Source organism: Dothidotthia symphoricarpi (assembly GCF_010015815.1).
Source record: "Dothidotthia symphoricarpi CBS 119687 unplaced genomic scaffold P153scaffold_10, whole genome shotgun sequence".
In the NCBI taxonomy this organism is placed as follows: Eukaryota; Fungi; Ascomycota; class Dothideomycetes; order Pleosporales; family Dothidotthiaceae; genus Dothidotthia; species Dothidotthia symphoricarpi.
Window position 1 is genome coordinate 603,367 of NW_022985017.1, and position 23,245 is coordinate 626,611.

Genomic DNA, 23,245 nt, shown 5'->3' on the forward strand with positions numbered 1-23,245 from the left:
AGAACGATATGTGAGCTCCCTTTGAGCCGCAATCAAAACCTTAAGAGACATTGGAAGCCATGCACACCCCGTACATAGCGAAGCAGACAGGCAGGCAGGCAAGACACGAACTAGACAAGACCTCACAGCCACAAGACATTGTATCAATACTTTCATTCCCACCCACGCACCCGCGCATCTACATATACAACGGTATAATCTCCATCCACACACATAACCTCAAGGGTCCATAGCGGGAGAAAAAAGTTCGAGGCAGTGACCGTAAATCTACTAGAGTGCCAAAGGGGTGTGTCCGAAGCGGGCGTGCGCCCTCCGGCAGGATAGATAGCATACAAGCTTCCATTTTTTGCCCTTTTTCCCGATCAAACGCCTGCATCGCGCTCAATCTTCCCATTCGGGGTTCTATGGAGGAGGAGGTCAGCATGTACTTTGACATATTTACGGGAGAGACTGTTAAGGGGGACATACCTTTCTCAGGATCACGACACCTTCAAGCACGTTTGTCAGGCTAATGTACTTCTCGTCCTCCAACTCTGCTCTCTCGCCATGCGCCAGTAAGACTGGCGTGCTCTGTGTCTGCCAGCCTGTGATTGTCTTGGGTCGACCAGCCTGTCCTACAACGTCTACTGCCTGACCAACACGCACGTTGAGTGTGAGTGGCTTGAGATCCTCGTCCAGGGTGATGAGGAAGCGGGGTGCCATGGCCGTAGCCATGAAGTAGAGGAGGTAATGTGAGTCGCCAACGATGAACGACTTGGCATCGATCATGGAGATGATCACCGTGAGAAGACCCGAGGCCGCGACACGGGACAGAACTTGACGCTCGGTGTGGAAGGGGTTGGCGGAGAGAGTGCCCTTGCCCATGTGCAAGAGACCTTGAGCTATGCGCACCATGAACAGAGCATTGGGGTCGCGGTGGTAGTAGCTTGCTAATTGACGGAGGAGTTGTGCAAGACGGGCGTTGTTGGTACCAGCACCACAGAGACCCATGGCGAAGATGGCGTTGATGGCAACGTCGTTATCGTTGTCGTGAGAGTATCGTGATAGCGTGTCGTAGACCTTCATCTGGGGGTTGCTAGGGCTGATGAGACCCAAAGCGAGGGGCACGGCTTTCCGGATGTTGGCCTCTCCGTAGTGCATCAGGTGGCCGAGGGTGCGGAGAATCATCTCCTGGCCAACGTCCTCACCCATCGCAACCAACGACAGACCAATAACAGCGTATGACTGAAGCAGCTCGTCGCCCTTCTTCTCTTCGCTGTCGTCTTCGATGTGCTCGTTGCAGATGTGCAGCAGTTGCTGGATCTTCAGTACAGCACCAGTACCTGCCCATGCGCACACTTCTGTGAGCACCGAGGCAGACTTGGCCATGGGGTGGTCGAGCGCCTTTAGAGTCTCGAGAATGACATCGACCTCCTCTTGCTGACCGAAGAAAAGCAGGGCGAGACCAAGAGACATGAAGCGAGTCCACTTGTCCTTGAGCTGCTTCGTCCTGTCCTCGTCCAGAAGGGTGTTCATCAGCGCATCCGTAACCTCGCCATTGGCAGAACCCACGAAAATCAGACCAAGCGACAGTGCTGCCATAGCAGACAACTGCATGTCGAGACTTGTGTCACTGACGATGGGCAGAAGCATCTCCAAAAGCTCCTCCTTGTTCGAGCCAGCATATGCCAGACCGAGACCCATGATGGAAGCCAGTCGGATATTGCGGTTCTTGTGCGAAAGGTTGTCCTCGTCACCGAGCAGAGCCAATGCGGGATCAGAGTCCATCCTGACACCAGAGTTGAAGATACCCGTGGCAAGCATGGCACCGGCCTTGACCATATCATCGTCGACGTTGGTGTACGGATCGATCTTGTCGAGACCGGTTTCGACATCCCATAGCAGAAGCATACCCATCGACGCCGTTGTCGACAGCATGCCCTCCTCCTTGGTCTTCCAGACCCAGCTGCTCTTGCTGTCCGAGTTGAGCATGAGCTTGTCGTTTCCGTAACCAGTGTTGACAAATGCGTTGACAAAGGCTGAAGCGAGGTTGTGCCTGGCAGAGTCGGTGTTGGTGAGTCCTGACGTCCTGCTGCTCTCGAGATGTGTCTTGTAGATGTCGTCGGGGGTCTTGGGGTCGAGGATGTTCAGCTCCTTGCCCAGAGCCTTGAAGTGGTCTGGCAACCGGGTGTTGTTCAGACACTCTTGGAGCTCCGGGTCATCATCGTCCGACACGTCGAACCATATCCGCTGGCGGGCGATGAGGAAGGCCATCTGTCTCCTTATCGCCTTGTCCTTGGTGGAGTTGAAGGTAGCCTCGATCAGCTCGCGGTCGTTCAGCCGTATGGCCAGAGCGACTGCTTGTGTGTATTGGTTGTATTTGCGGTAGATCTGGTACGTTGTGCGCAGGAACTTGTCGTTGTCTGGGTATGTGAGAAGCGGTACGTTGCTGGGAGTGTCAGCTGCAGCCTTGTTCAAAATCGCCCCAGACTGCCCTACCTGACCATGTACAAGCACACGCGCGCGTATGTGTTCTCGTCAATGTACTGCTCGATCTGGTCGATCATCTCCAACTCTGACAAGATGTCTACGGCGTCAGCATCCGCATTGTGCTTCAGGAAGAAGGGAACGAGGTTCGAGGCGAGGTCGGTGATGTCCTCGGTCGCCTTGTCGTCGCTCAGCCTGTTCTGGTACTCTCTGCCAATCTCCAGCGACAGGTGGCGCATGTACTCGTGGCCCCACGACCCCAGATCTGTCGACGGGGCCTGCAAGCGGTACTTGAGGCAGTCGAGACGCTCCTCGTCCGAATACGTCATGCCGAGGACGGATAACATGTCGGCGAAGGATTGCTGTTCCCATCAGTATTGCTGGCTGCACCCCACCACGAAGCTGCTGCGCACCTTGTTCTCGCCCTCTGGCCATGACGCATACGCCGTCTCGAGGCTCTGGTAGTGTGGGCGCAGGAACTTGAGCGGCTTGGGCACGGCCGTCATGGAGCTCGTCGACGTCTTGATGAAGTCCTTGATCTGCTCGAGCGCGGGCTTGTACAGGCTGGTGTCGGATTCCTGGGAGAAGGGCACGGTCAGCGCACGCGGCGGGGAGGCGGGTGGTCCAAGCCTACCAGTATCCGCTCCACCAGCATGTCGAGCTCATTCTTGAGCTGCTGGTCTTCTTCGTTGAGCTCCTCTGTCGTCTGCCTTTAGCGCACGTCCAAGTGACAGGATGGGGGCGTGGCAGGTCCACGCCGGAGACATACCGCCTGAGCTGGTGGCAGCGCCCTTCTTGTCCTCGACCTTTGCGTCCTTGTCCTTGTCCGCATCGCCGGCGACAGCCTTGCCCTTGCCCTTCTCGGCGGCCGTGGGCTTCTTCTCGTCGTCCTTCGCCATGTCGACTGCGGAGTGGTAGCTTGAGCAGGCGGCGAAGTGTGTATCCCGGTGCGGGGAGGGTGCGGCGTCGATGAGCTGCGTCGAGATGGCGTGATGAGGGGGGAACGCGTAAACAGTCAGGCCGGGGGGTGGGCCGGGGGGAGGAGGAATGTGTTGAGTGGTGACGGGGCGATTGTTGTCGTGAGGTAGCTCTGCTTCACGTCGCGAGCAGCGGAGCACGCTTAGTCATGGGCGGCGACCCTCACTTCTCGAAACCTCCAAAAAAAAATGTCCCGCACCTGCGATTCCCTGCGCCCTCACCACCCCCAGACCCCAGCACGTGCAAAACACCGCCAACATGAAGCTGAACGTCAAGAACATCCGCTATGTCACGCCCGACGACTGGCGCGTCCTCACTGCCGTATGCGCACTCCACTCGTCTGTTCGTAGTGGGGGACTAACGGCTGATGAAGAAAATGACAGACAGAAATGGGCAGTCGCAACCATGAAGTCGTGCCCACGTCCCTGATCTCCCAGATCGCCGGCCTGCGCTCAGGCACCGGCGCCAGCAAGAGCATCTCCAACCTCGCCAAGATCGGCCTCATCGCCAAGGTCAAGAATGCGAAATATGACGGCTACCGCCTCACCTACGGCGGCCTGGACTACCTCGCCCTGCACACACACACCAAGGCCTCGACTGTCTTCTCCGTCGGCAACCAGATCGGCGTGGGCAAGGAGTCGGACATCTTCGTTTGCGCGTCAGAGACAGGCCGGCAGCTGGTCCTGAAGATCCACCGTCTGGGCCGTATATCCTTCCGCACCGTCAAGGCGAACCGCGACTACCTGCGCAACCGCAACTCCGGGTCGTGGATGTACATGTCCCGTCTGGCGGCGCTCAAAGAATACGAGTTCATGAAGGGTCTGCGGAAAGAAGGCTTCCCCGTCCCCGAGCCCATCGGCCAGAACAGACACACCGTCATCATGGGCCTGATCGACGCCTTCCCCCTGCGCCAGATCTCAAAGGTCGGCGACCCCGCCGCACTCTACGCCGAGCTACTGTCTTTCATCGTCCGCCTCGCCCAATACGGTCTCATCCACGGCGACTTCAACGAGTTCAACATCCTGGTCGAGGAGAAATACGATGCTGACGACAAGGTCACGCTGATACCCACCATTATCGACTTTCCCCAGATGGTGTCCATCGACCACGCCAATGCAGAGTACTACTTCGACCGCGACGTAGCTTGCATCAAGCGCTTCTTTGACCGCCGCTTCGGCTTCACCAGCGACGAGCCGGGCCCCTTCTTCAAAGACTCCACAAAGAAGCTCGTGAAGCGACTGGACGTCGAGGTCGAAGCTTCAGGTTTTAGTCGGAAGATGGCCAAGGAGCTCGACATGTACATGAAGGAGCACGGCGTCGACGGCGACGCAGGGGAGATCCAAGGTGACGACGAGGAAGCTGACGATGACGACGACGACGACGATGATGATGAGGTTGAAGACGTAGATGAAGACGCCAACGAGGAAGGAGGCGTTTCCCTCGAAGACCCATCAGCACCCAACACACAACTCGACTCCGCTGAACCCCAAACGTCACCCTCGACCCTCGCCTCCCAAATGACCATCCTCGACATCCGCGACAACGACCCCCTCCCCTCCCTCAGCGAATGCAAACCCACCCCTCAACCCACAATATCCACAAAAGCTGCAAAAAAGAAGGCTGGTTGGGCCATCTGAACCATGTCCTCTCTGTCTATCCATTCGTCTTCTTTTTCTACTCTTCCTTCTTTCAGCGATACCCGGCACTTGCGAGTTGCATCTCACTCTCGCCCAGAATGTTTGATGGCATATATACTCAAACTTGTATGAATACAAACATCAGTCTCTGCATACATGTTACTCGCACGTGATATTCTTGTTGTATGATGAAATTTGATCAGTTCCCACGAGCATCATGCGTTCAACTTTACGCAACAATTGACATCTTGAGAAAGACAAACATCACAAGTAGACCATTCATATGCCAACACTGGATGAAAACTTTCGCGTCAGAAGAAATTCTATTATACGACGAACTATCGAAGCTGCGACAAATTCCACTATCGACCTCATGTGAACCTGCTCCGCCATCGATGAGAAAATCTGCTTGCACAATCCACCGAGATCTTTTGGTCCGTCGCCGGATCCAGATGCTAACAGATGCTTTTAAGATGATGAGAAACCACCCAAACATGATGGTCCGAAAGAGCACTGAAAAGGCGGTGTTAAAAAGGATATGCTCAATAAAACAAAGGGCAAGGACAGAGAGTTGAGGGTGCCATCGACTTGATACCGAAGCTCGGACAAGTGAAAGAGAGGAATGACGATGATGCCGAATATTCCGGAGAGTGTCGTGCAATGGTAAGATAGTTGAACATTCTTGCCGAAGAAGACATCGTTACTGTGTAGTATGTTGACGGTAGCTGATCGATGCCAAAAAGGTCCACTTGTGAAGATACGACTGGTGGATGCTGAAGGAGCGATCACGAAGAATAGTGCGTACACGAACGTATAGCGACGACAGACGGTGCCAATTGGACTTGGATAAGCGCGGTGAATGTTCAGTCGTCTCGGCCGGAATGGCGGGCTGGGGAGCTAGATTTGTCCTCGACCTTGACAGGGGTAGCGGGGTTGGTTTTCATGTCAGCGCCCTGATCAGATGCACCATCGTCGCTCTTGACGGCACCGCCCTGTGTCATTTGGTACATTGACGGACGCGATGGACCGAGGGTTGAGGGAACTGCAGGTGCCCAGGGTTGGCGATAACCACGCTGCATGAACATTTCGAACTCATTCGAGGCGCCTTGTGAGACTGGAGAGATCGTGTGGTAACGGTCCGGTGTGCCCAAGGCCCTAGCCTGCGCGACACCGACCTCGTACTCGGCGGCGCGGAACACGCGTCCAGCAGCAGTCTGTTGCTTGAGCGTCTTCTGTTCATGCGTGTCGGAGAAGCGGATCTGGATGAGATGCTCCTCGCCACCTGGCTTGGAGACGGGCTTGTTGTTGAAGTTCTTGATGACCTCGTCGCAGATATCGCGAGACTCGAAACTGTTTGCTGTCAACGACATGAAGGACAGACAAGGAACGTAGATCGACTTACCGAGCAAAACCAACACCTCGGCCAGTGCCAGAGGTGTCGCGGAGAATCCTGCTCGAGCAGACCTTGTGAGGGGCAAAGATATTGGCCAGTTCCTTGAACACAGTCAAGACATATCATGTGTAAGGGAAAAGAAGGATACATACATGCTCATTCATGTTCTTGGGAATGTTGGACACATAGAGATTTGTATTGCCCTCGTCAGAGAACTTCTTGAGCTTGGAGTAAAAGGATTCCTAGAGGTGGTTAGTGGCAAAGTCTTGATCATGCAACCACAGTGAAAGCAAGGACTTACGCGAGCAAAGCTGACTTCATATCCAAGGTAGTGAAAGCCGCGGATGCAATCCTCTGCATCTTCAAAGTTGTGGTACTTTATGAACCCGAATCTGCAATGAGACGTCAGTGAGCTGGAGCTGGTTCTCAACAAGAAAGAAGACTCACCCCTTGCATAGGTTGGTCTTCAGGTCGATGATGGACTTGGAGCTCTGGATGTCTCCGAAACGCTTACCCCAAAGATGGAGCATTTCGTCCGCCGTTTCCGGAAGCAGGCCTCGAATGTAAACGTTGGTTTCGCCAGTCTTGTTCTCAAGGCTACGGTCAAGCGGCTTGTGTGGAGAGCTGGGAGCTGGGATAGCTCGCGGGATCGGAGGGTCCTGATGCACCAGAGCCAACAGATGTGGGGGCAACGACGGCATAGTCTGCTGCTTCTGAACAGGCGCCATGAGCTGATAGGGATGTACCAACTGCGATGGGGATGGAGTAGCGCTGTTCGTGTAGACGGCGCTCGGGGAGCGATCCATGATGGTTGTGCCAGCTCCATAGCGGTACATGCCACCGCTGCCATAGGGTGTGCCTGGGATATCGTTCTCGTTGGAGGACACGGAATCTCGGCGGGGTGTCATGAGCGAAGGCAGCTCACCCGAAGACATACGAGAGGCCCATCCTGGCGCCATGGGGCTGTGTTCGGCGATGGCTTGACCATACTGGTAGGCTGCTTGAGGAACGAATGCGCCGCCGTGACTATACATGTTGTGGGAAGGCGCTATACCAACCTGTTGCTGACCGCCGGGCATGACCTGGTACATTGACCCGAGGACATGCTGGTTCGGAACCCATAGGCCCTGCCCCTGGGCAAGGTGAGCGTTGCCGTAGTCCGATGAGTTGCCGGATAGGGCCGAGCTGGCCGACTTGGACGTGGCAGACGAGCCGTAAGAAGCGTGCATGTTAAGCGCTGCCATGGTGTTCGTCAGACTCTGCATGCTGTGTTCACCATTGGGGGGCATAGGCAGACCTCGAGGAAGGTATTGCGTAGTCCCGTGGCCCTGACCAGCTTGGCTGTAGGCGTTGAGCATATGCTGACCCTTGTAACCGGCAGAAGGGGCGTAGCCAGCCTGACGAGAGTTGGTGGCCATGACGATGAACCCGAAGATTGAGCTCGTGGAAAGGTGAACTGAATAGGCTGACGAGAGTCGGGGACACGAAGCCTGCTACGAAGAAGACGCGGGTAGACCGAAAGATGTGAACCTGACGAGGACCGTGACAGGGATCTCAAGGAAAAGTAGGGTTGACGGGACAGTTGAGATGCAGAGAAGAACGTTGCTCTGTGGACAAAGGTAAGCCTTAAATCAGAAGAAGACCGGGGCCGGGCCAGAGTACGGCCGCAAAGAATGGAGTGATGAGCGGTGATGGTGAGTACAGCCACACTTCGACGAGGAGGCGGGGCCCGCGAAGAGCCGAGGATCGTCATCGAAGTGAAAGGGGAGACAGGAAGTGGGGGAGGTGAAGGGTACTCACCGAGTCGTAAATGTCAAACTTTTGCAATGTGCGGGACTGGTAGTGACTCCAAAGCTGCCGAGCATGTCAGAACGTGAACGATAGATTGGTCGATAATGAGACGGGAACGGACGACTGACCTGAGAAAAGCTACAAAGAATGTGGCCACTGAAGCGTACTGGTCAGAAAGAAGTGGTGAAGAAAGAGTGAAGAGAAGAGAAGAAGAAGACGAGGGCGGGGGGAGAAGAGGCAAAGTATGCTCGATGGTGGCGGCTGGGCGTCGTGGATAGGGAAAGAACGCTGCGACGATGTCTCGGTGGAGGTGAGAAGCAACGGCCGAAGTATACACAGACGGCAGCCTCGTCTTCCACCCTGGGAAGTCGCCAAGCAAGAGCAAAACGGTGCGAGAAGGAGCTCACCTTGGTGACGTTGACGCGGAAGCAGTGACAGACGATTACGCATACGAGGACACACAAACGGCGCGGCGTTGAAATGCTAACGGTCTCTCGTGCCTTGCCCGACGAGTGTCTGGCGCGAGGCGTTCTTAAGTAATGCTGGGGAAAGAGCTGTTGCAATAGTGATGTCGAGAATTTCTTGCGGAAGAAGCTGCAGTGTGTGTGCTGCCCTTTCACTGCGGTGGGAGAAACACTGCTTTAATATTGCTGGCGCAGACGGTGCTGCATGGTTATGGCAAATCAGAGATGAGGTTCTGCGGGTGCTGCAGAGGTGCGAGGTCACATCAGTTGTGTACTCCACCCGCATATGCAACGGGCGGCCATGCCTCTCTAAGTCGAGTCTAGCATTCTTTAAACGACGAGGCGCCATCTTCTGCAGTCAAGCCTCCGCTTGCAGCGGCTGAGCCTTGCGCGCGGCGAAAGCCAATGCAGCCGCGTCGCCCTTGCAGCAAGGCTGAAGAATGAAGTTGTGAGAAAACACCACCTTTACTGTCACCCACTCATAATAAGGCGCCGCAAGCAAGGCCTCCTCCGCCAACATCTTTATCTGCTTGGCAGGACCTGTGGGATGCCCATGATCCGTTCTGTCACTTTTTCACATCCGCAACTTGCAGTAGCTTACGGCTGCCCACCATGAGCTCACCCAGGCTCGACGACATGCATCGCTCTGTTTGACATCAGTTAGCTTGCAGCACATTAGTGAGGGTGCACAGACGGGGCCTTTTCTTACGAAGAGCTATAATCTGGTTACCACCCGCCTGTGGGGAGCTTGAAATAGCTTGACGGTTGAGTGCGTCTGCAGCACACCTATGACTCCCGCGACAAGCCGGCGCAGTACAGCTAGTGATGATCATTGGTAACCGAGTTCAACGGTTATCATGTCGAGATTTGGTATGGCATGTCCTGCTCATCCAACGTTGGAGCGGCGCCTCTCAGGCGGCAATGCAGAGCCTCCACAAGCCGTCTCCCCGATGCAGCAAACAAATCTTCCGTAGTCCGTATTGGCGTCGAAAACGTCTGTGAGGTCTGCACCGGTAATGCAAAAGCCGGGGCAGATCCCGGAGCCAACCTGAAGTATCCCAACCTCTTGCACAGTGAGAGAAACGTTACGCTCGTGAGAGACATGAATGCTAAGTGCCCTTTGCGCGAGCGAGTGCCTTGGAAGTAGAGACAAGAAGGAAGCTGGGCCGCGAATCGATTTGTAGAAGAGAGCCGTGATGCGACACATGAGAAACTCTGGGAAAGGTCACTAACCTTGCTGGTACTTTATCTCCATCAAGCGCTGTGCAAACGGCCATATGGGGGCGTTGGTGAGCTGAAGTGCTACAAGCTTCACTCGATAGAGTGCTGCCCGCTTCTTCGCGTGCTGCGTGGGCGCATACGCACTGGTTACCGTGTCGCATAATCTTTCAAGCAACTATCCGGATATCGTTCGCCTGCTGGGACTAATACAGCAGACTAGAGAAGTAGCCTGCCTCAGGGGACGAGGAGGCCCACCGCTGTTGGTTTGCCAGGTCCAGTAAGTGGTATGGAAAGCTCTAGGAGTCCTGTATGGCGACGTCTGAAACAATGCCCGTCGAAAATCCGGCATATGGCATGCCTGCGATATCGTTCTCGAGATGTCATGCATGCTGTGCGCCGTTGAGAACTGCACGCTTGCCTCACGACTCAACTAGCTTTTGCTTCTGTCTCGGTCGCTCGAAGCTCTTACGTTTTGGCTCTACTAACGTTACCTCAGTCGACCTCCGACCTGGAACTTGGATCATCTCGTTACCGTCAGCGAAAGAGGCGGCAAGATCGGCTGAGTTTTTGTTTATGCTGCATGACCGACGTTGTACAAGGCGTGAACACAACTTAGCCCAGGCTCGTATCAGCCTCGCGAAAGCTCATAATATCTCCTGACCCTGTGCTGATCCGGCCTCTAGATAACTGGGGTTATTTTAACAGGTGTATGAGGGGCTGAGTATGTGCAGGCTTGATCTGTCTTGAGCGATACGTTATTGCTGAGGTGAGAAGCGTGTTTGGCACACTTCAAAGAAGACGGAATCGGATCCGAGTATTGTTGCGTGATTCTGGGTGTCCAGAATGACTTCATGTTGGCTATTAGGGCTGTCCAAGCTTTACTAAGGGGAGGCGGGTTGTTGAGATTTGGCTCTCCTGGCAAACGCGTCTGAGGTAAGGATCGTACGTTTGTCGAACTTCACCGCCTGTTGACTCTCAGCCTGCCATTGTTCACGATAATATAACGCTTAATCAAGACGACGAAGCAAATGATGGGGGCTGTTGGCCTCATGATCGGGAGAGATGAGGTTAAAAACCCCAGGTTACTTACGCGCTTCGAACTCTTGGCGTCGTGCCAACATCTCCCGCTTTCAATGTCGACCAATCGGCCTCCAGCCATCTTTCACTAGCAGACGTTTTGCCCACCACAGCAGGGCATCACGACATTAGTTCGTGGGAGTCTCTCTTGACAAACTCTGTGTAAGTGAAGCTAGCATTAACTTTGTCGCCATCTACGAAAGAATTTGATACAAAGAGTTGAGTACGAATGACTACAAGAGATTCAAATCCTGATATCCAACCTAGATACCTCCGCGTCTAACCACCCAAAAGGGTGAAGGGGTGAGGACGAAACGCCGTACTCGCTCCCAATCTAGCCTTAAAATGCTCAAAAAACCATCTATGTCGTCGATCATGACCAGACGTCTTCTTGGTACTGATTCGATGCCCTCATAGCCTTGACAATCTCCTCGCCCTTCGTCTCTGACACGTTCCTGTATTTCGAGATGATCTTGCCGAGAAGTGTGTTGACCTCGCGAGCCATGTGCGCCGCGTCACCACAGACGTAGAAGTACCCCTTCTGCTCCAAAAGACTGTTCACCTCCTCTCCATACTCCTCGAGATGGTGTTGAACGTAGACCTTGTTGGGACCATCTCGTGAAAAGGCAGTGTGGAGAGTAAAGTTGTCACCAAGAGCTTCCTTGTATTGCTGAGTCATATGTTAGCATTAGTTCGCAATTGAAACACGAGTATAAACTTACCGGCCATTCATTCTGATACAGGAAATCTTCGGATTCCTTTCTGCAACCAAAAAACAAAATAGTTCTACCGACGTTTTGACCAGCCTTTGCTTGTGCAGCTCGTTCTTGTATGAAAGCCCGGAATGGAGCAACACCTGTTCCTGGGCCAACCATGATAACGGGCTTCGAAGGATCCGATGGCAGTTTGAAGTTTGAATGACGTACATGTACGGGGACGTGAACACCATCGTACTTGTTGCGGGGTCCAGTGATGGCATAGTCCAAACCGTGAGGATCTGGGCTCGGGTCGCCGTGCTGCTTCTGCTTCAATGCCAGCAAGTAGTTTGTTGTGACACCCTTGAGAACATATGGTGCGCCAGGCTTTTGCACTGATTCAACGACAGCGGTGATGGAGATCTTGTCCTTCTGAACGAGAGAAGACGAGGAGATGGAATAGAAGCGGGGTTGGATCTTCACAAGAGTTTCAATGATGAAGGAGAAAGGGACCTTGGACCATGTCTCGCCTTTGCCTACGATTTCTAGGAGCTGTGCCAGATTGAGGTGACGGTTGGTTACTTGCTCCTTGAAATAATCCTTGTCGCTGCCGAGCTTTGTCAACTCGACCTTGATGTCTTCGTTCGGGGCGAATTGAGCAATAACGGAAACCAGCTGGCGAGAGACGGAAGCACCAATCTCGATATGAAAGCGGAGCGCCGCGTCAAAAGTAGTCGGGGACGGGAAAGGCACCTTTGCGGTTGGGTCGAGCCCCTTGACTGTAATAACACTGTGACGCTTGTTCTCCATGCCGAGCACCTTGAAGAGACGGTCGACTTCTCTTCCAGGATTGTTGGGCCAGATAGCAATGTGGTCACCGGTGGTGTAGGACAGGTTGGATCCGGCAATGCTGATTTCCATGTGTAAGCAGTTTCTATCTTTGGCGGTGAAGATCTCAGATGACTCGACGATGGGTGCGATGAATGGGTTGTTGGCGTTGAACGGGCCTTTTTGGTTGCCCTCAAGATGGTTCTTGTTTGGCTCACCAAGGTACACAGTGTCGTCTTCCGCAGAGAGATCGTCCCTCTCGGTGACCTCAAAGACGGCCTCATATACAGCCTCGCGTTCCTCCAAGCCCATTTTCTCAGCCACTGCAGTCCACATGGGCTCCTTCCAGGCCAGGAAGTCCTCTTCCATAGTACCGGCACCATCGTCGCCCTCGCCAGCAGCTCCCAGTCTGGTTGCACCGAGGGTAGTCAAGTATTTGTCCACATTGCGAACCATGGAGTTGTAATGCTCGTAGGTGTTGTTTCCGAGTCCGAAGGCAACGTATTTGAGTTTGCTGAGGGGCTTATCGTCGTCGCCTCCTTCTCCGCTGAAGCTGACGTCCTCTGAACCAATAAACTCGTAGAACTCGACGGCGTTGTCCGTGGGCTCGCCCTCGCCGTAGGTGGCAAGCACGAAGACGGCGAGTTTGTCCTCTGGGAAAGTGTCTAGGTTTTCAAAGTCGTATTCCTCCAAGTCAGCTACCATGGTCTTGAGCCCGAAGCGTGAGTGCCCCTCCTTGGACAGGCGAGATGCATAGTCCTCAGCGGTACCGGTCTGACTGCCATAGAAAACGACACAGTCCTTGTCCGATTCCTCCATTTTCTCGATGATATTCCGCGACTTGGCCGCTTTCGCTGCGCCGTTGGCGCCCGCTCCCGAACTGCCATATGGGTCTCCATAGACAGCCCAGTAGGTGCCTTTGGTGAAGTAGGCGACTGTGCCGATGAGGAGTGCAGCCAGCACGACGATGTCGAGGGTGTCGAGCTGCGCCATGGTGCTGGAGAAGGGAGAAGGGAGTGTGGGCGCAAGCGGAGGGAATATAGGTCGCAGCTGGCGGTCAAGGAACAGGTGGTCCTTCGGTTGTGGTGCAGCGGCTCGTGCGTCTGCTGTTGAGGCCAAAATGAACACTAACTACAGCAACAAGAACAACAGACAGGGCCCGCTGTTCTTTTGTCGGGCCTACTGCGCACCGTAAAGTGCAATGTGGCCAAATATGGTGCCGTCACCGTTTCTGTGGTGAGACCGAGTCCGGACGAGGTCGGGACGCCCTAATTCCGCTGCGAGCCAGTGCGAAGGATGTCCCGAACTTCGCTTTCGCACGAGCCCAGAATGGACCCTGTAATTCGTGTGGGGCTCGTGACGAGACCAGGATGTTGGTGATAGAGCGGAAGGGACCGGAATTTGGAGGAGCCGAACACGAAGTGGACTGCCAACTACCTAGATGTTTGTACGTGTGTATATTCTATACCGGTAGCAATCCGCAACACCAGTGGAACTTGGGACAGCTCAAGACACGCCTCAAGGAACACGCACATGTCAGCTAGGCCCCTGGTTCCAGTTGCCGCTCGTTGCCATGTGGAACAACATGCCAAGCACAGCTGACAGCCACGAGCTGTAGAATGCGTGAGATTTTAGCATGTTCCATGAATAGAGTATTGCAGGCCGGTCAACAGGCCTTGCCAGACAACGATACCACCTTGATCACTGCTGGCGTCAGCGAGGTAAGAAGTCATGTTGAGACTTGTCATCTGCGTCGCGTGGAGCAACATTGACATCTTGACCTCGATGACTACACCATGCAGCAACTGTCCTGACCTGCATCTGGCCTGTACACTAGGACAAAAGTAACTCCAGCGCCGAGTGACGGAGGGTCCAGCAATAATGTCGAGCACAGTAAGGTGACACGAAATGTTCAAGAGAGGCACGTATCTGTGCCACGTGAAGCCATGGATGCTCTCTTCTCCGCCAGCCTGAGGATCTTCAGCGCCACGCTGATATTGCTGCGCCAAAAGGCGATCCTAGCCACCGATTCGGGCTAGCATCCAGGAACGCGGCAAGGATTGTAGGCGACCTCAGTTACCTACCTGGGCATCCCGTCGAGTACAGGACGATAGACACCAAACGCCGTGCTCGTTTTCCCAGCACCACCTGCATCGCAGCCTTGCAGGCTATCTTGAATGCCTCCAGCGTCTGTCTGTTAACGCTCATGACGAGCTGCAGCAGAGTAGCGGCATGTGTAAGTGGCATTATTCCTCTGCGGCCAGGGCAAGGCCAGCATCCAGAGCGTTGGGCCGTCTCGAAACGCCCTCCAAACGCCGCCGCAGTGTTTGACACCACCCACTGCTGCCGTGCCCGCCCAGGCTTATCTGGACGTCAAAGCCCCCTCCTCCGCGACTGTGCCTGGCTGACGTGTGTGTGTGTGCTGCAGCTGCTTCGTCCCCACTCGCGCAAGCCCGACAAGCTGCTGGGAGCAACGAGTCGCACCATATAGGGCCCCCCTCGGCTTCCTCGGCCGCCCGCGAGCCTGTCACACGGGGCCGCACCCTCACGTCGAGTCGGACGCCGCGGTCACAGACGCCAGCAGCCGCCGTGGCTAGCAGCAACTCCAGCCCCGAGAGCTCGCTGCACCGCAAGGCCTCGCACTCGTATGCGCACAACCGCAACACGTCCATTGTGCACGGCATCCAGCACTCGCGCAACACGAGCTTCGTCAACTCCCCCGCCACGAGTCCGCTGAGCCCCCAGGCCATTGCCGCGGCGGGCACGGGAGGCACCTCTCTCGATGGAGCCATCATGTCGCAGGACAATATAGCCGAGGCCTTCGCCGCAAATGTGACGCACGCGGGTCCCGCTGTCGCAAGCGGGCATGTAGTCGCGGGCGATGGCGGCGTCCCCCACCGCAAGCCTGAGCGGGCTCCAAGTGGCAGGTCATCACGAAAGGGACACAACCACCACCGCTCGCAGTCGCGACACCCCCCGCACGCCCACGAGCTCAAGACGGTGGGCGAGTATGCGCTGCACCACCTGTTCAACTCGTTCATCAGCCATGCCGACCAGAAGATGAACCAGTGCATGCCGGACCGTGGCCAGCCCGAGCCTAGAGTCGAGCTGATCTGCGGGCCTGGCGTCGACCCCAACTTCGACCAGCTCATTGCTGCCCTGGGCCACATTGCCCGCCACAAGCCCAAGCCTCTGATAGACTCCATCATGCTGTGGCGCAAGGCAAAGAGTGAAAAGGCTTCGGAACTGCGTGCCCAGCTACTTCACTTTCGCCAACCGACTTCCGTCCCCAGTCCCGCCCTTGCCCGTAGACACACAGAATCGCTCCATCAGCATCCAGACAATCACTCCACAACATCTGTCGCGTCTGGCGCTGAGCAGCTACTCACCCTGCAGCAGACCGTGACCCAGGCCGAACAGCGCTCCACCATATCGACGTATATTCTGTGTCGTGTACTCATTGAGATCATAACTCAGACTGACCTCGAAAAGCTTACCTTTGATATGGCCGACCGGCTGCTTGGTCTCTTCTACGGCCAACTCAACACCGTAGATCCCGAGTTGGTGGCGACATCGACTCTCAATCAAGCCAATTGGACAGTATATAGCCAACTGCTCGGAGTTCTAAGTGTACTCATTCCTCATCAAGTGCAAGAGCGATTCATTGCCGATCTCAAAGTTGTAGACGGCCAGCTATCTATCAAGGGCCAGTACACCCGAGATGTAGAGGCGAAAGGAGCTTTGCTTATACGTGCTCTGGGTCATTTGAAGCTCAAATCACAACCTGAAGATGCCTGGGACCGAACCTGCGACTTCATGCTGTCGTTGGCGAAGCTCTTTGCTAGTGCACATGGTCAACCAATGAAGTACGCCTACTGTCAGGTGCTCCGAGATCTGTTGATACGTATCGCATCCAAGACCACGGTAGAGATCAGCTCGCCCAAATGGAAGCCTGTGGTCGACGTCTTGAGACAAAGGACGTCCATTCTCCTTGGCAAACCGAAACACTGGCACGAAGCTTTCCCACTCATGACCGCAATTTTATGCGTCTCTCCAACGGAGACCTTCCTGTCACAATGGCTGGCAATTGCGTTGTCTACCCAACCCAAGCTCAAAGAACGCGCGACACGAGCAATTGCACTTAGAGGTCTCTGTCAGCTTGCGTGGACGTACTTGTACAGAAAAGGAACAGAACCGTCCGATGTTGCTGTACGCAAACTAGAAGATCTGATACGGATGGTGTTCCAGCCAGGGCGACGATCCTATCTCTCGACTGAGCCCATGATCGCAGAACCGCTCATTCAGCTGACACGAATCATTGGCTTCAAATATCAAGACCTTTGTTTCAAGACAATAATCTTTCCGCTCCTGAACTCGGAAATGTTCGCATCTGGCCGAGAGCTTCGTGTCGAGAATCTCGAGCCTGATCGAATGGTGATTGGCATTCGCTCATTTCTTGCCATTATGGCAGATCTGGAGAATATGAAGCAGCCACCCTTCCCAGTCTCTTTCGACTTCGACCCAAACGCAATCTCGACTGATCTGCCAGCTCTTCCAGTTAGCCCACGTCCGCTGCAGCACCTTCCCATGAAGTCCACGTTACTTAAAGAGGAACGACTTTCACGGCCAGTAAACTTTACAGCATTTGCCGAGGTGGCAAAAGAGTACTATGTCCGCTTTTGCAAGATACTCGGAGAGATAACAATCATTTGCGACAATGCATTTGGTGGACAAGCTGTCCTTGATGAGAAGTTCTCATTGCAAACGCCAAAAACACCCATGTCTGAAGCGTTTAGCTTTGGTCGTCGAGATGACCATCAGCCCTCTATAGACCCTCGCCAAGGTTTCTACGATCTGTTACATGTTGCTGTGCAGGCTTTGCCCCGCTGCTTATCTCCACATATCCCCTTCAATTCTCTTGTCAATCTACTGTGCACTGGAACAGCGCATGTCCAGGACAACATCGCAACATCCTCGGCACAATCACTCAAGTCGATTGCGCGTCAATCTCATGCTCAACAAGTCACAATCGGGTTTGCTCGGTTCATCTTCAATTTTGATGATCGTTATGCCACCATGTCAGACGGTGGCATGCTTGGGACTGGTCATATTGAGAACACATTGAACTTATATGTGGAGCTGCTTCAGATCTGGATTGAAGAAATCAAACAGAAAACGCGCAAAGCAGCATTAGACACCCCAGATGATGGATCCGGTAGCCGAGCCGCTCAGCTTGATCTCTCATCGATCTGGACTCAGGTCGAGGAGATCGAGTCTCACGGGTTCTTCTTTCTATGTTCACCGTCTCGTCGGGTACGAGCTTATGCAGTAACAGTCCTTCGTCTCATCACAGAGTTTGATACGGCTCTAGGTGGTTCTAATACAAGAGTCATCCGTGTGATAGAAGGAAGTCCCCAGAGGGTCATGGATATCAGCGACGACAAGCTATCCCTTGCTGAAAGGAGCCGCCTTCAGCGTGGTATGCGCAAGAGCAACGTACAGAGCACGCTGGTCGAGCTTTGTAGTAGCGACGTTCCTTACGATTCCACACTCTGGTTTAAGATCTTTCCTAATCTGGTTCGCATCAGCTTTGAAGTTTGCCCTTTTGCTATCACGCTCACCAAGGACATTGTTTGCGCCAGACTATCTCAGATGTATCGAACGATGCTCTCTCTAGCCGATGGTCATCGTGCAACACCATACTCGCCGTACGAGTCTAACATGGGTAAGATCAGCAATCGTCTTGCGTCTACATCACCAGATGTCGTCATTGAGCAATGGAAGCTTTATCTTATATTTGCCTTTACGACCGTGACGAACTTGGGTTCTAATGTCGCCTCGTCGACGCATAGCCACGTTTCGCAACATTCTCGAACAAGCTCTAAATCGTCCCAGAAGAGCTCGAACAAGGTACATACAGCCACCGAGCTATTCTCCAAAGTTCTGCCGTTTCTGTCTGTGGAAGAAAGTGCCATACGAGATGCTGCTGTCGTCGGCCTGGGGTCGATTAACAAACTTCTATACCGTTCGTTGCTTCAATCCCTTCAAGGCCATGTTGCTGCGTGCGCCGAGGAAGCCAAAATACGTTTGAACACACACAACCGGACACTCAGTAGCCCACGGCGCAATCGACGTACGGACCACCTTCGAACCGAGATCACCCATGTCTACAAGCTTACATCTCAATTCTTGAAGCTGCCTGAGGCATACAACGACGAGTGGATCGTGAACAATCTTATGAACTATACGAAGGATTTGAGGATCTTTTTGAGTGACGCCGAGATACAAAATGAATGGGAGTTCCAAAAGCTTCGCACGCACTATTGTGGCCTTATCGAGGTACTGTTCGAGGGCATCAACAGAACAAGCGATCCTCTGCACTGGATGCCATTCCAGGCTCGCAAAGCAGCCTTCACCCTGATGGAGGATTGGTGTGGCTATTCGGCCAATCAGCCGCAGATTCGGCAACGAGAAGAGAATATGAGGCGTTCTATGCGAGATCGCGAGATCGACATGGGCAACAAGGGCAAGGCGCCTGCTGCTATGGAAATTGAGAAACGTGATCTTCGGACAGCGGCCCTCAGTGCTATGGCTGCATTGTGTGACGGACCAGTCAGCATCACGACTGATAGCAAGGTCTTGCTCCAGTTTGACGTTCGAAGAATGCTCTCTTGGATTGACAGCATCTTTGAGACACCCAGCGATCGGACACATACAATCGGTCGTCGAGCGCTGACGAACTTGATCATCCACAATCGCGAGCATCCTTACCTTCTGGATCGGGCAATTGAGATGTGCTACCTCTCCAAATCTTCCAAAGCCCTTGAAAGCTATTTCGAAGTGGTCACTCAAGTCCTCACGCAGCGTGAGGATTATACGCTACCTTTCTGGAAAGTCTTAAGTGCCGGTCTGTACACTTTAGGGCATGAAAACAGCCAATTGCGCATGAAGTCGGCTCGGTTGCTCAGGATCCTTGAAGCTCATGAGCAAAAGAACTCTAAACTACAGGATTTGGATATCTCCATATCAGATAAGACAATCGCTGTCTACAAGGCTGCCCAATTCGACATCTCACGCCGACTTGCTAAACAACATTCAGAACTCGCTTTTCTGGTGTTTTCTCAGTTCTCGTACTACTTCAAGGAGCTCCAGCCCGACCATCAACGCAATATGGTAGCCGCCATGTTACCCTGGGTTCAGACTGTTGAACTACAGGTCAATCCTGACGGGGGGCCCACTGCAAACTCCTACATGCTTCTGGTCAATCTCTTCGAGATCACTGTTCGCTGCGGTAATGCACTGCACAATGAGATTCAAGCGCTTTGGCAAGCTTTGGCCACGGGACCATATGGTGGCAACGTACAACTAATCCTGAACTTCATCATCAATCTCTGCTTAGACAAACGTGAACAGAACTATGTTGACTTTTCGAAGCAAATCGTAGTCTATCTCTCCAACACGCCGGCTGGCTTGAAGGTCGTAGAATTCCTGCTTCTCCAGATCAATCCGCGATCTATGGTGAGCGAAAAACGCGAACCAACACCACCGCCACCCGATGCTGTCAATCTTCCTTACTTAGCCGATCTTAGCGCCTTGCTTCCAAGCAGCAACAAACAAGTAAGTATTGATGCTGTTGGTCGAAGTAACACTGCTAACGTTGCTAGTCTGGATTTGCATTGGGCCAAATATGTCTCATCTTGCTCGTCGATCTGATGGTATCGCCTGTGCAACTTGCCAATGAGCACATACCTTTACTGATACAGGTTATTCTCGTGCTTTGGGATCATTACACTCCCGTAGTACAGGACCAAGCGAGAGAGATGCTAGTGCACCTCATTCACGAACTTGTCATTTCCAAGATTGACGACGACACGACGGGCATTGACAAACGAAGTATCGAAGACTTCATCGAAAGCGTTCGTCAACATGACACTAAAGTAGTATGGAGTTACGATGACAAAAACGGCAAGGATCTAGAAGACACCAGCTCCAAAGTTCCAGAGTCGATGGAATATGTTGCCGGCGAGGTTCTCAAGTTTTTCTCACTTGAATATCCTGGACTTAAGGAAGCTTGGGGTAGAGTAGCTTTGAACTGGGCTACGTCGTGTCCAGTTCGACATCTCGCATGTCGATCCTTCCAGCTCTTTCGTTGCATTCTGAGCTCGCTCGATCAACAAATGCTCTCTGATATGCTTGCAAGGCTTTCAAATACCATCTCAGACGAAGAGAGCGACATCCAGACCTTCTCGATGGAAATATTGACGACACTACGAGCGATCATCGAAGCTCTAGCACCCGAAGACCTCATTCAGTATCCCCAACTCTTCTGGACCACTTGCGCTTGCTTGGATACTATTCATGAAGGCGAATTCATGGAGAGTTTACTCATGTTGGAGAAGTTCCTGGACAAGCTTGACCTCTCCGATCCCGATGTTTTGCTAGTTCTTGAGGATAGTCGCCCAGAGAGATGGGAAGGCAAGTTTGAAGGTCTTGCTCAGCTCACATACAAAGGTGTTCGATCAAGCTTATGCGTAAATCGATCGTTGCGCCTTCTCGAGAGATTGGTCGTCTTACCCTCAAGCCGTATCGTGGGTGACGACAGCCGACTGGTCTTCACCATCTTGGCAAATCTACCAAGATTTTTGAGATCCTTTGACTCCACTGTGAAGGAATCTAGTGTCAGGATAAGTGCCGAGGTGCTTGCTCGGGTGGCTCAGGAACACTATCAATGTACCGCGCTTTCGGATGCGCTGACAGCTTTCTCGATGAACAGATATCGCATGGACAAGGACTTTCTCGCACAGGTGCTATCAGCTATCCGAACGATGTTCTTCCCTGAGCTCGAATTTGGTAGCTTAGTGTTCCTTCTGAGCCTTCTCACCAACAAGATCGACTGGGTGAAGATCAAAACCATGGATGTCCTGTGCGTTCTCATCCCCGAAATCGATATGCGAAGACCCGAAATAGCTTCAAAAAGCCATGACCTTTTCTCTCCGCTTTCAAGATTGTTGCAGAGCGAACTTTGTCCGCAAGCTTTGCGAGTTCTCGATTTCGTTATCAATCTCAGCTTGATCAGCACACCAACCATTTCCGAGAAACAACTCATTCGCATGAGCATGGCTGGCTCGCATTCGACTAGGGGCTATAGGAAACAGTTCGAGAAGACCCAGTCGTTATACGGGATTCCTGAAGATAGCGGTTGGTCAATCCCTATGCCTGCTCATCACTCGCACTTGACAAGGGCCAATGTGCATGCCGTCTTCTACACTTGTAGCAGCTCTGAGGATGCTGATGCACCAGAAACGGAGACGCCCAAGATCGAGTTTCGCCAGGAAGAATTCCCCTTCAGTCCTTTGTCAGACTACCGAACAGCAACCATGACATCTGAGGATACGCGCGGCGAGAGTCACATTGGCGAGCTGGTCATGAAGCTGGATAGCCTGGACGATTTCTTTGAAGACGACGACGACGCCGAGACGTTGACTGATCTACCCAATTTCTCCTCCTCTAGCCGTCATGCGAACAGTCCGTACGCAACTCCCCTGCTAGAGAACCTGTACGATCAGCAGACAGCGCCTATTCTGCACAAGAGCCTGACGCGCAACGCGAGCGTGACCTCCTTCCAATCGGGATTCATCTCCGATGTCAAGTTGTCCCCAGCTAGAGATCCTGGTGTCATGACGCCCGCTGCATTCAGCACCTTCACCTCCACACCGCCCTTGTTGAACATGCCTGCACGTCCGGGTCTGCATGCCCGTTCCGTCACATCGCCCTCCGCGCCGAACCAGGTCCAACGCGTCTCGCCCTTGCTGACTTCCACCGTTGTCGACGAGCTTGCAGAGTCCTTCTCCGACGACGAAATGGTAACTGGTCGCATACATGACGCGGAGAAGTCATTCAATCTCGAAGGCACGGTCAGACCTGTTGGACACGATACAAAGAGCCGGTTCCGAAACGGAATGAGAAGACTGACCGGCGGAGGCGGCGATGCGAAGGATGGGCTCAAGACAAGAGAGGCGATCAAACTGGCGCTGCAGAAGAGTCCCCAGGTTCCAAAGGTGCCTGATATCTATCTTGTTAATCCGAAGAGTTCGGATCTATGAAGCGTTGTCGTATTGGTCAGGCGGGGAGTTGCATGGTGCGCGGATCGTTTCATGGCGTTTTGCGTGACGAGAAAGGGGAGGGAGGTAATGTTTATGCCATCTAGCTGACTCTGGGAAATGTAGATGGATCGTAATGTTGGGGTCGTATGGTGGTGGTGGTGGTGGTGGTTATCTCTCACCACCAAGGTGTTGCATGTCATGTATAGAAAGTCCTGGCGAAACGTTAAACGCTCCTTTTTTTCGCCATATACCACTTTGATTTCAATCAAGACGCTATTTTCCAGACATACATCTTTCTTTCATGAGAGATTTGCTTTCTTACTACGCGTGTGAGAGGGGTGCTGTGAATGTAGAGGCTTCACTGTGGTGTGTGACATGTTGGGGTGGGTAAAACATTGCGGTGGTTCGTTTTTACGTTGTTGGTAAATGGGGGAACAACGATGCTGGGTTGAGGCGGATTGAAGATGGTTGGTTTGCTTACCGATACGTCTTGGGAGGCAGGTATGGAACGGGGGTAACAGACACTCTTCGTCAAAAGGCTATTTCGCTCACCCTGGAACCATCATTCGTCGCTACTTTCGAAGCTGATCCA

The 23,245-nt window shown here is 53.4% G+C and overlaps 6 protein-coding genes across 6 annotated transcripts; 2 read left to right on the top strand and 4 right to left on the bottom strand.

The window, feature by feature from the left end:
• Positions 1 to 245: 245 nt before the first annotated feature.
• Positions 246 to 3,532, bottom strand: P153DRAFT_431376 (26S proteasome non-ATPase-like protein regulatory subunit 2). Its single transcript, XM_033672895.1, has 6 exons — positions 3,236 to 3,532; positions 3,101 to 3,165; positions 2,880 to 3,044; positions 2,479 to 2,828; positions 469 to 2,428; positions 246 to 402 (listed from the first exon to the last, which is right to left on the bottom strand). Exons 1-6 carry the CDS (start codon positions 3,363 to 3,365, stop codon positions 382 to 384), a joined length of 2,691 nt encoding a protein of 896 aa, XP_033523808.1. The 5' UTR covers positions 3,366 to 3,532; the 3' UTR covers positions 246 to 381.
• A 122-nt stretch (positions 3,533 to 3,654) lies between these two features.
• On the top strand, positions 3,655 to 5,148 carry P153DRAFT_340246 (RIO1-domain-containing protein). The gene is made up of 2 exons (XM_033665864.1): positions 3,655 to 3,765; positions 3,828 to 5,148. Exons 1-2 carry the CDS (start codon positions 3,703 to 3,705, stop codon positions 5,079 to 5,081), a joined length of 1,317 nt encoding a protein of 438 aa, XP_033523809.1. The 5' UTR covers positions 3,655 to 3,702; the 3' UTR covers positions 5,082 to 5,148.
• Positions 5,149 to 5,944: 796 nt separating this feature from the next.
• Positions 5,945 to 7,892, bottom strand: P153DRAFT_375896 (uncharacterized protein; the record flags this gene model as incomplete). The annotated part of the gene is made up of 5 exons (XM_033669615.1): positions 5,945 to 6,431; positions 6,484 to 6,575; positions 6,627 to 6,716; positions 6,776 to 6,866; positions 6,922 to 7,892. 5 exons carry the CDS (start codon positions 7,890 to 7,892, stop codon positions 5,945 to 5,947), a joined length of 1,731 nt encoding a protein of 576 aa, XP_033523810.1.
• A 1,423-nt stretch (positions 7,893 to 9,315) lies between these two features.
• On the bottom strand, positions 9,316 to 10,097 carry P153DRAFT_19393 (uncharacterized protein). The gene is made up of 2 exons (XM_033662450.1): positions 9,439 to 10,097; positions 9,316 to 9,375 (listed from the first exon to the last, which is right to left on the bottom strand). The coding sequence occupies exon 1, from the start codon at positions 9,934 to 9,936 to the stop codon at positions 9,616 to 9,618; it is 321 nt and encodes a 106-aa protein (XP_033523811.1). The 5' UTR covers positions 9,937 to 10,097; the 3' UTR covers positions 9,316 to 9,375; positions 9,439 to 9,615.
• Positions 10,098 to 11,264: 1,167 nt separating this feature from the next.
• On the bottom strand, positions 11,265 to 13,927 carry P153DRAFT_366813 (uncharacterized protein; the record flags this gene model as incomplete). The annotated part of the gene is made up of 2 exons (XM_033668128.1): positions 11,750 to 13,927; positions 11,265 to 11,697 (listed from the first exon to the last, which is right to left on the bottom strand). A coding segment is annotated over exon 1 (1,787 nt), but the record flags the coding sequence as incomplete, so codon positions are not given.
• Positions 13,928 to 14,604: 677 nt separating this feature from the next.
• P153DRAFT_340253 (uncharacterized protein) lies at positions 14,605 to 22,937 on the top strand. Its single transcript, XM_033665865.1, has 3 exons — positions 14,605 to 14,786; positions 14,979 to 20,167; positions 20,215 to 22,937. The coding sequence occupies exons 1-3, from the start codon at positions 14,783 to 14,785 to the stop codon at positions 22,651 to 22,653; spliced, it is 7,632 nt and encodes a 2,543-aa protein (XP_033523813.1). The 5' UTR covers positions 14,605 to 14,782; the 3' UTR covers positions 22,654 to 22,937.
• Positions 22,938 to 23,245: the final 308 nt, after the last annotated feature.

Excerpts from the sequence above, each read along its gene's own strand:
- P153DRAFT_431376 (XM_033672895.1), bottom strand. The coding sequence starts at position 3,365 with ATGGCGAAGGACGACGAGAAGAAGCCCACGGCCGCCGAGAAGGGCAAG. Across the intron at positions 3,166-3,235 it reads CGCTGCCACCAGCTCAGGCG|AGGAGCTCAACGAAGAAGAC; the intron begins GTATGTCTCCGG and ends GGCAGACGACAG. Across the intron at positions 2,429-2,478 it reads GTGTGCTTGTACATGGTCAG|CAACGTACCGCTTCTCACAT; the intron begins GTAGGGCAGTCT and ends TGACACTCCCAG.
- P153DRAFT_340246 (XM_033665864.1), top strand. The coding sequence starts at position 3,703 with ATGAAGCTGAACGTCAAGAACATCCGCTATGTCACGCCCGACGACTGG. Across the intron at positions 3,766-3,827 it reads ACTGGCGCGTCCTCACTGCC|ACAGAAATGGGCAGTCGCAA; the intron begins GTATGCGCACTC and ends AGAAAATGACAG.
- P153DRAFT_19393 (XM_033662450.1), bottom strand. The coding sequence starts at position 9,936 with ATGTGTCGCATCACGGCTCTCTTCTACAAATCGATTCGCGGCCCAGCT.
- P153DRAFT_340253 (XM_033665865.1), top strand. Across the intron at positions 20,168-20,214 it reads TTCCAAGCAGCAACAAACAA|TCTGGATTTGCATTGGGCCA; the intron begins GTAAGTATTGAT and ends TAACGTTGCTAG.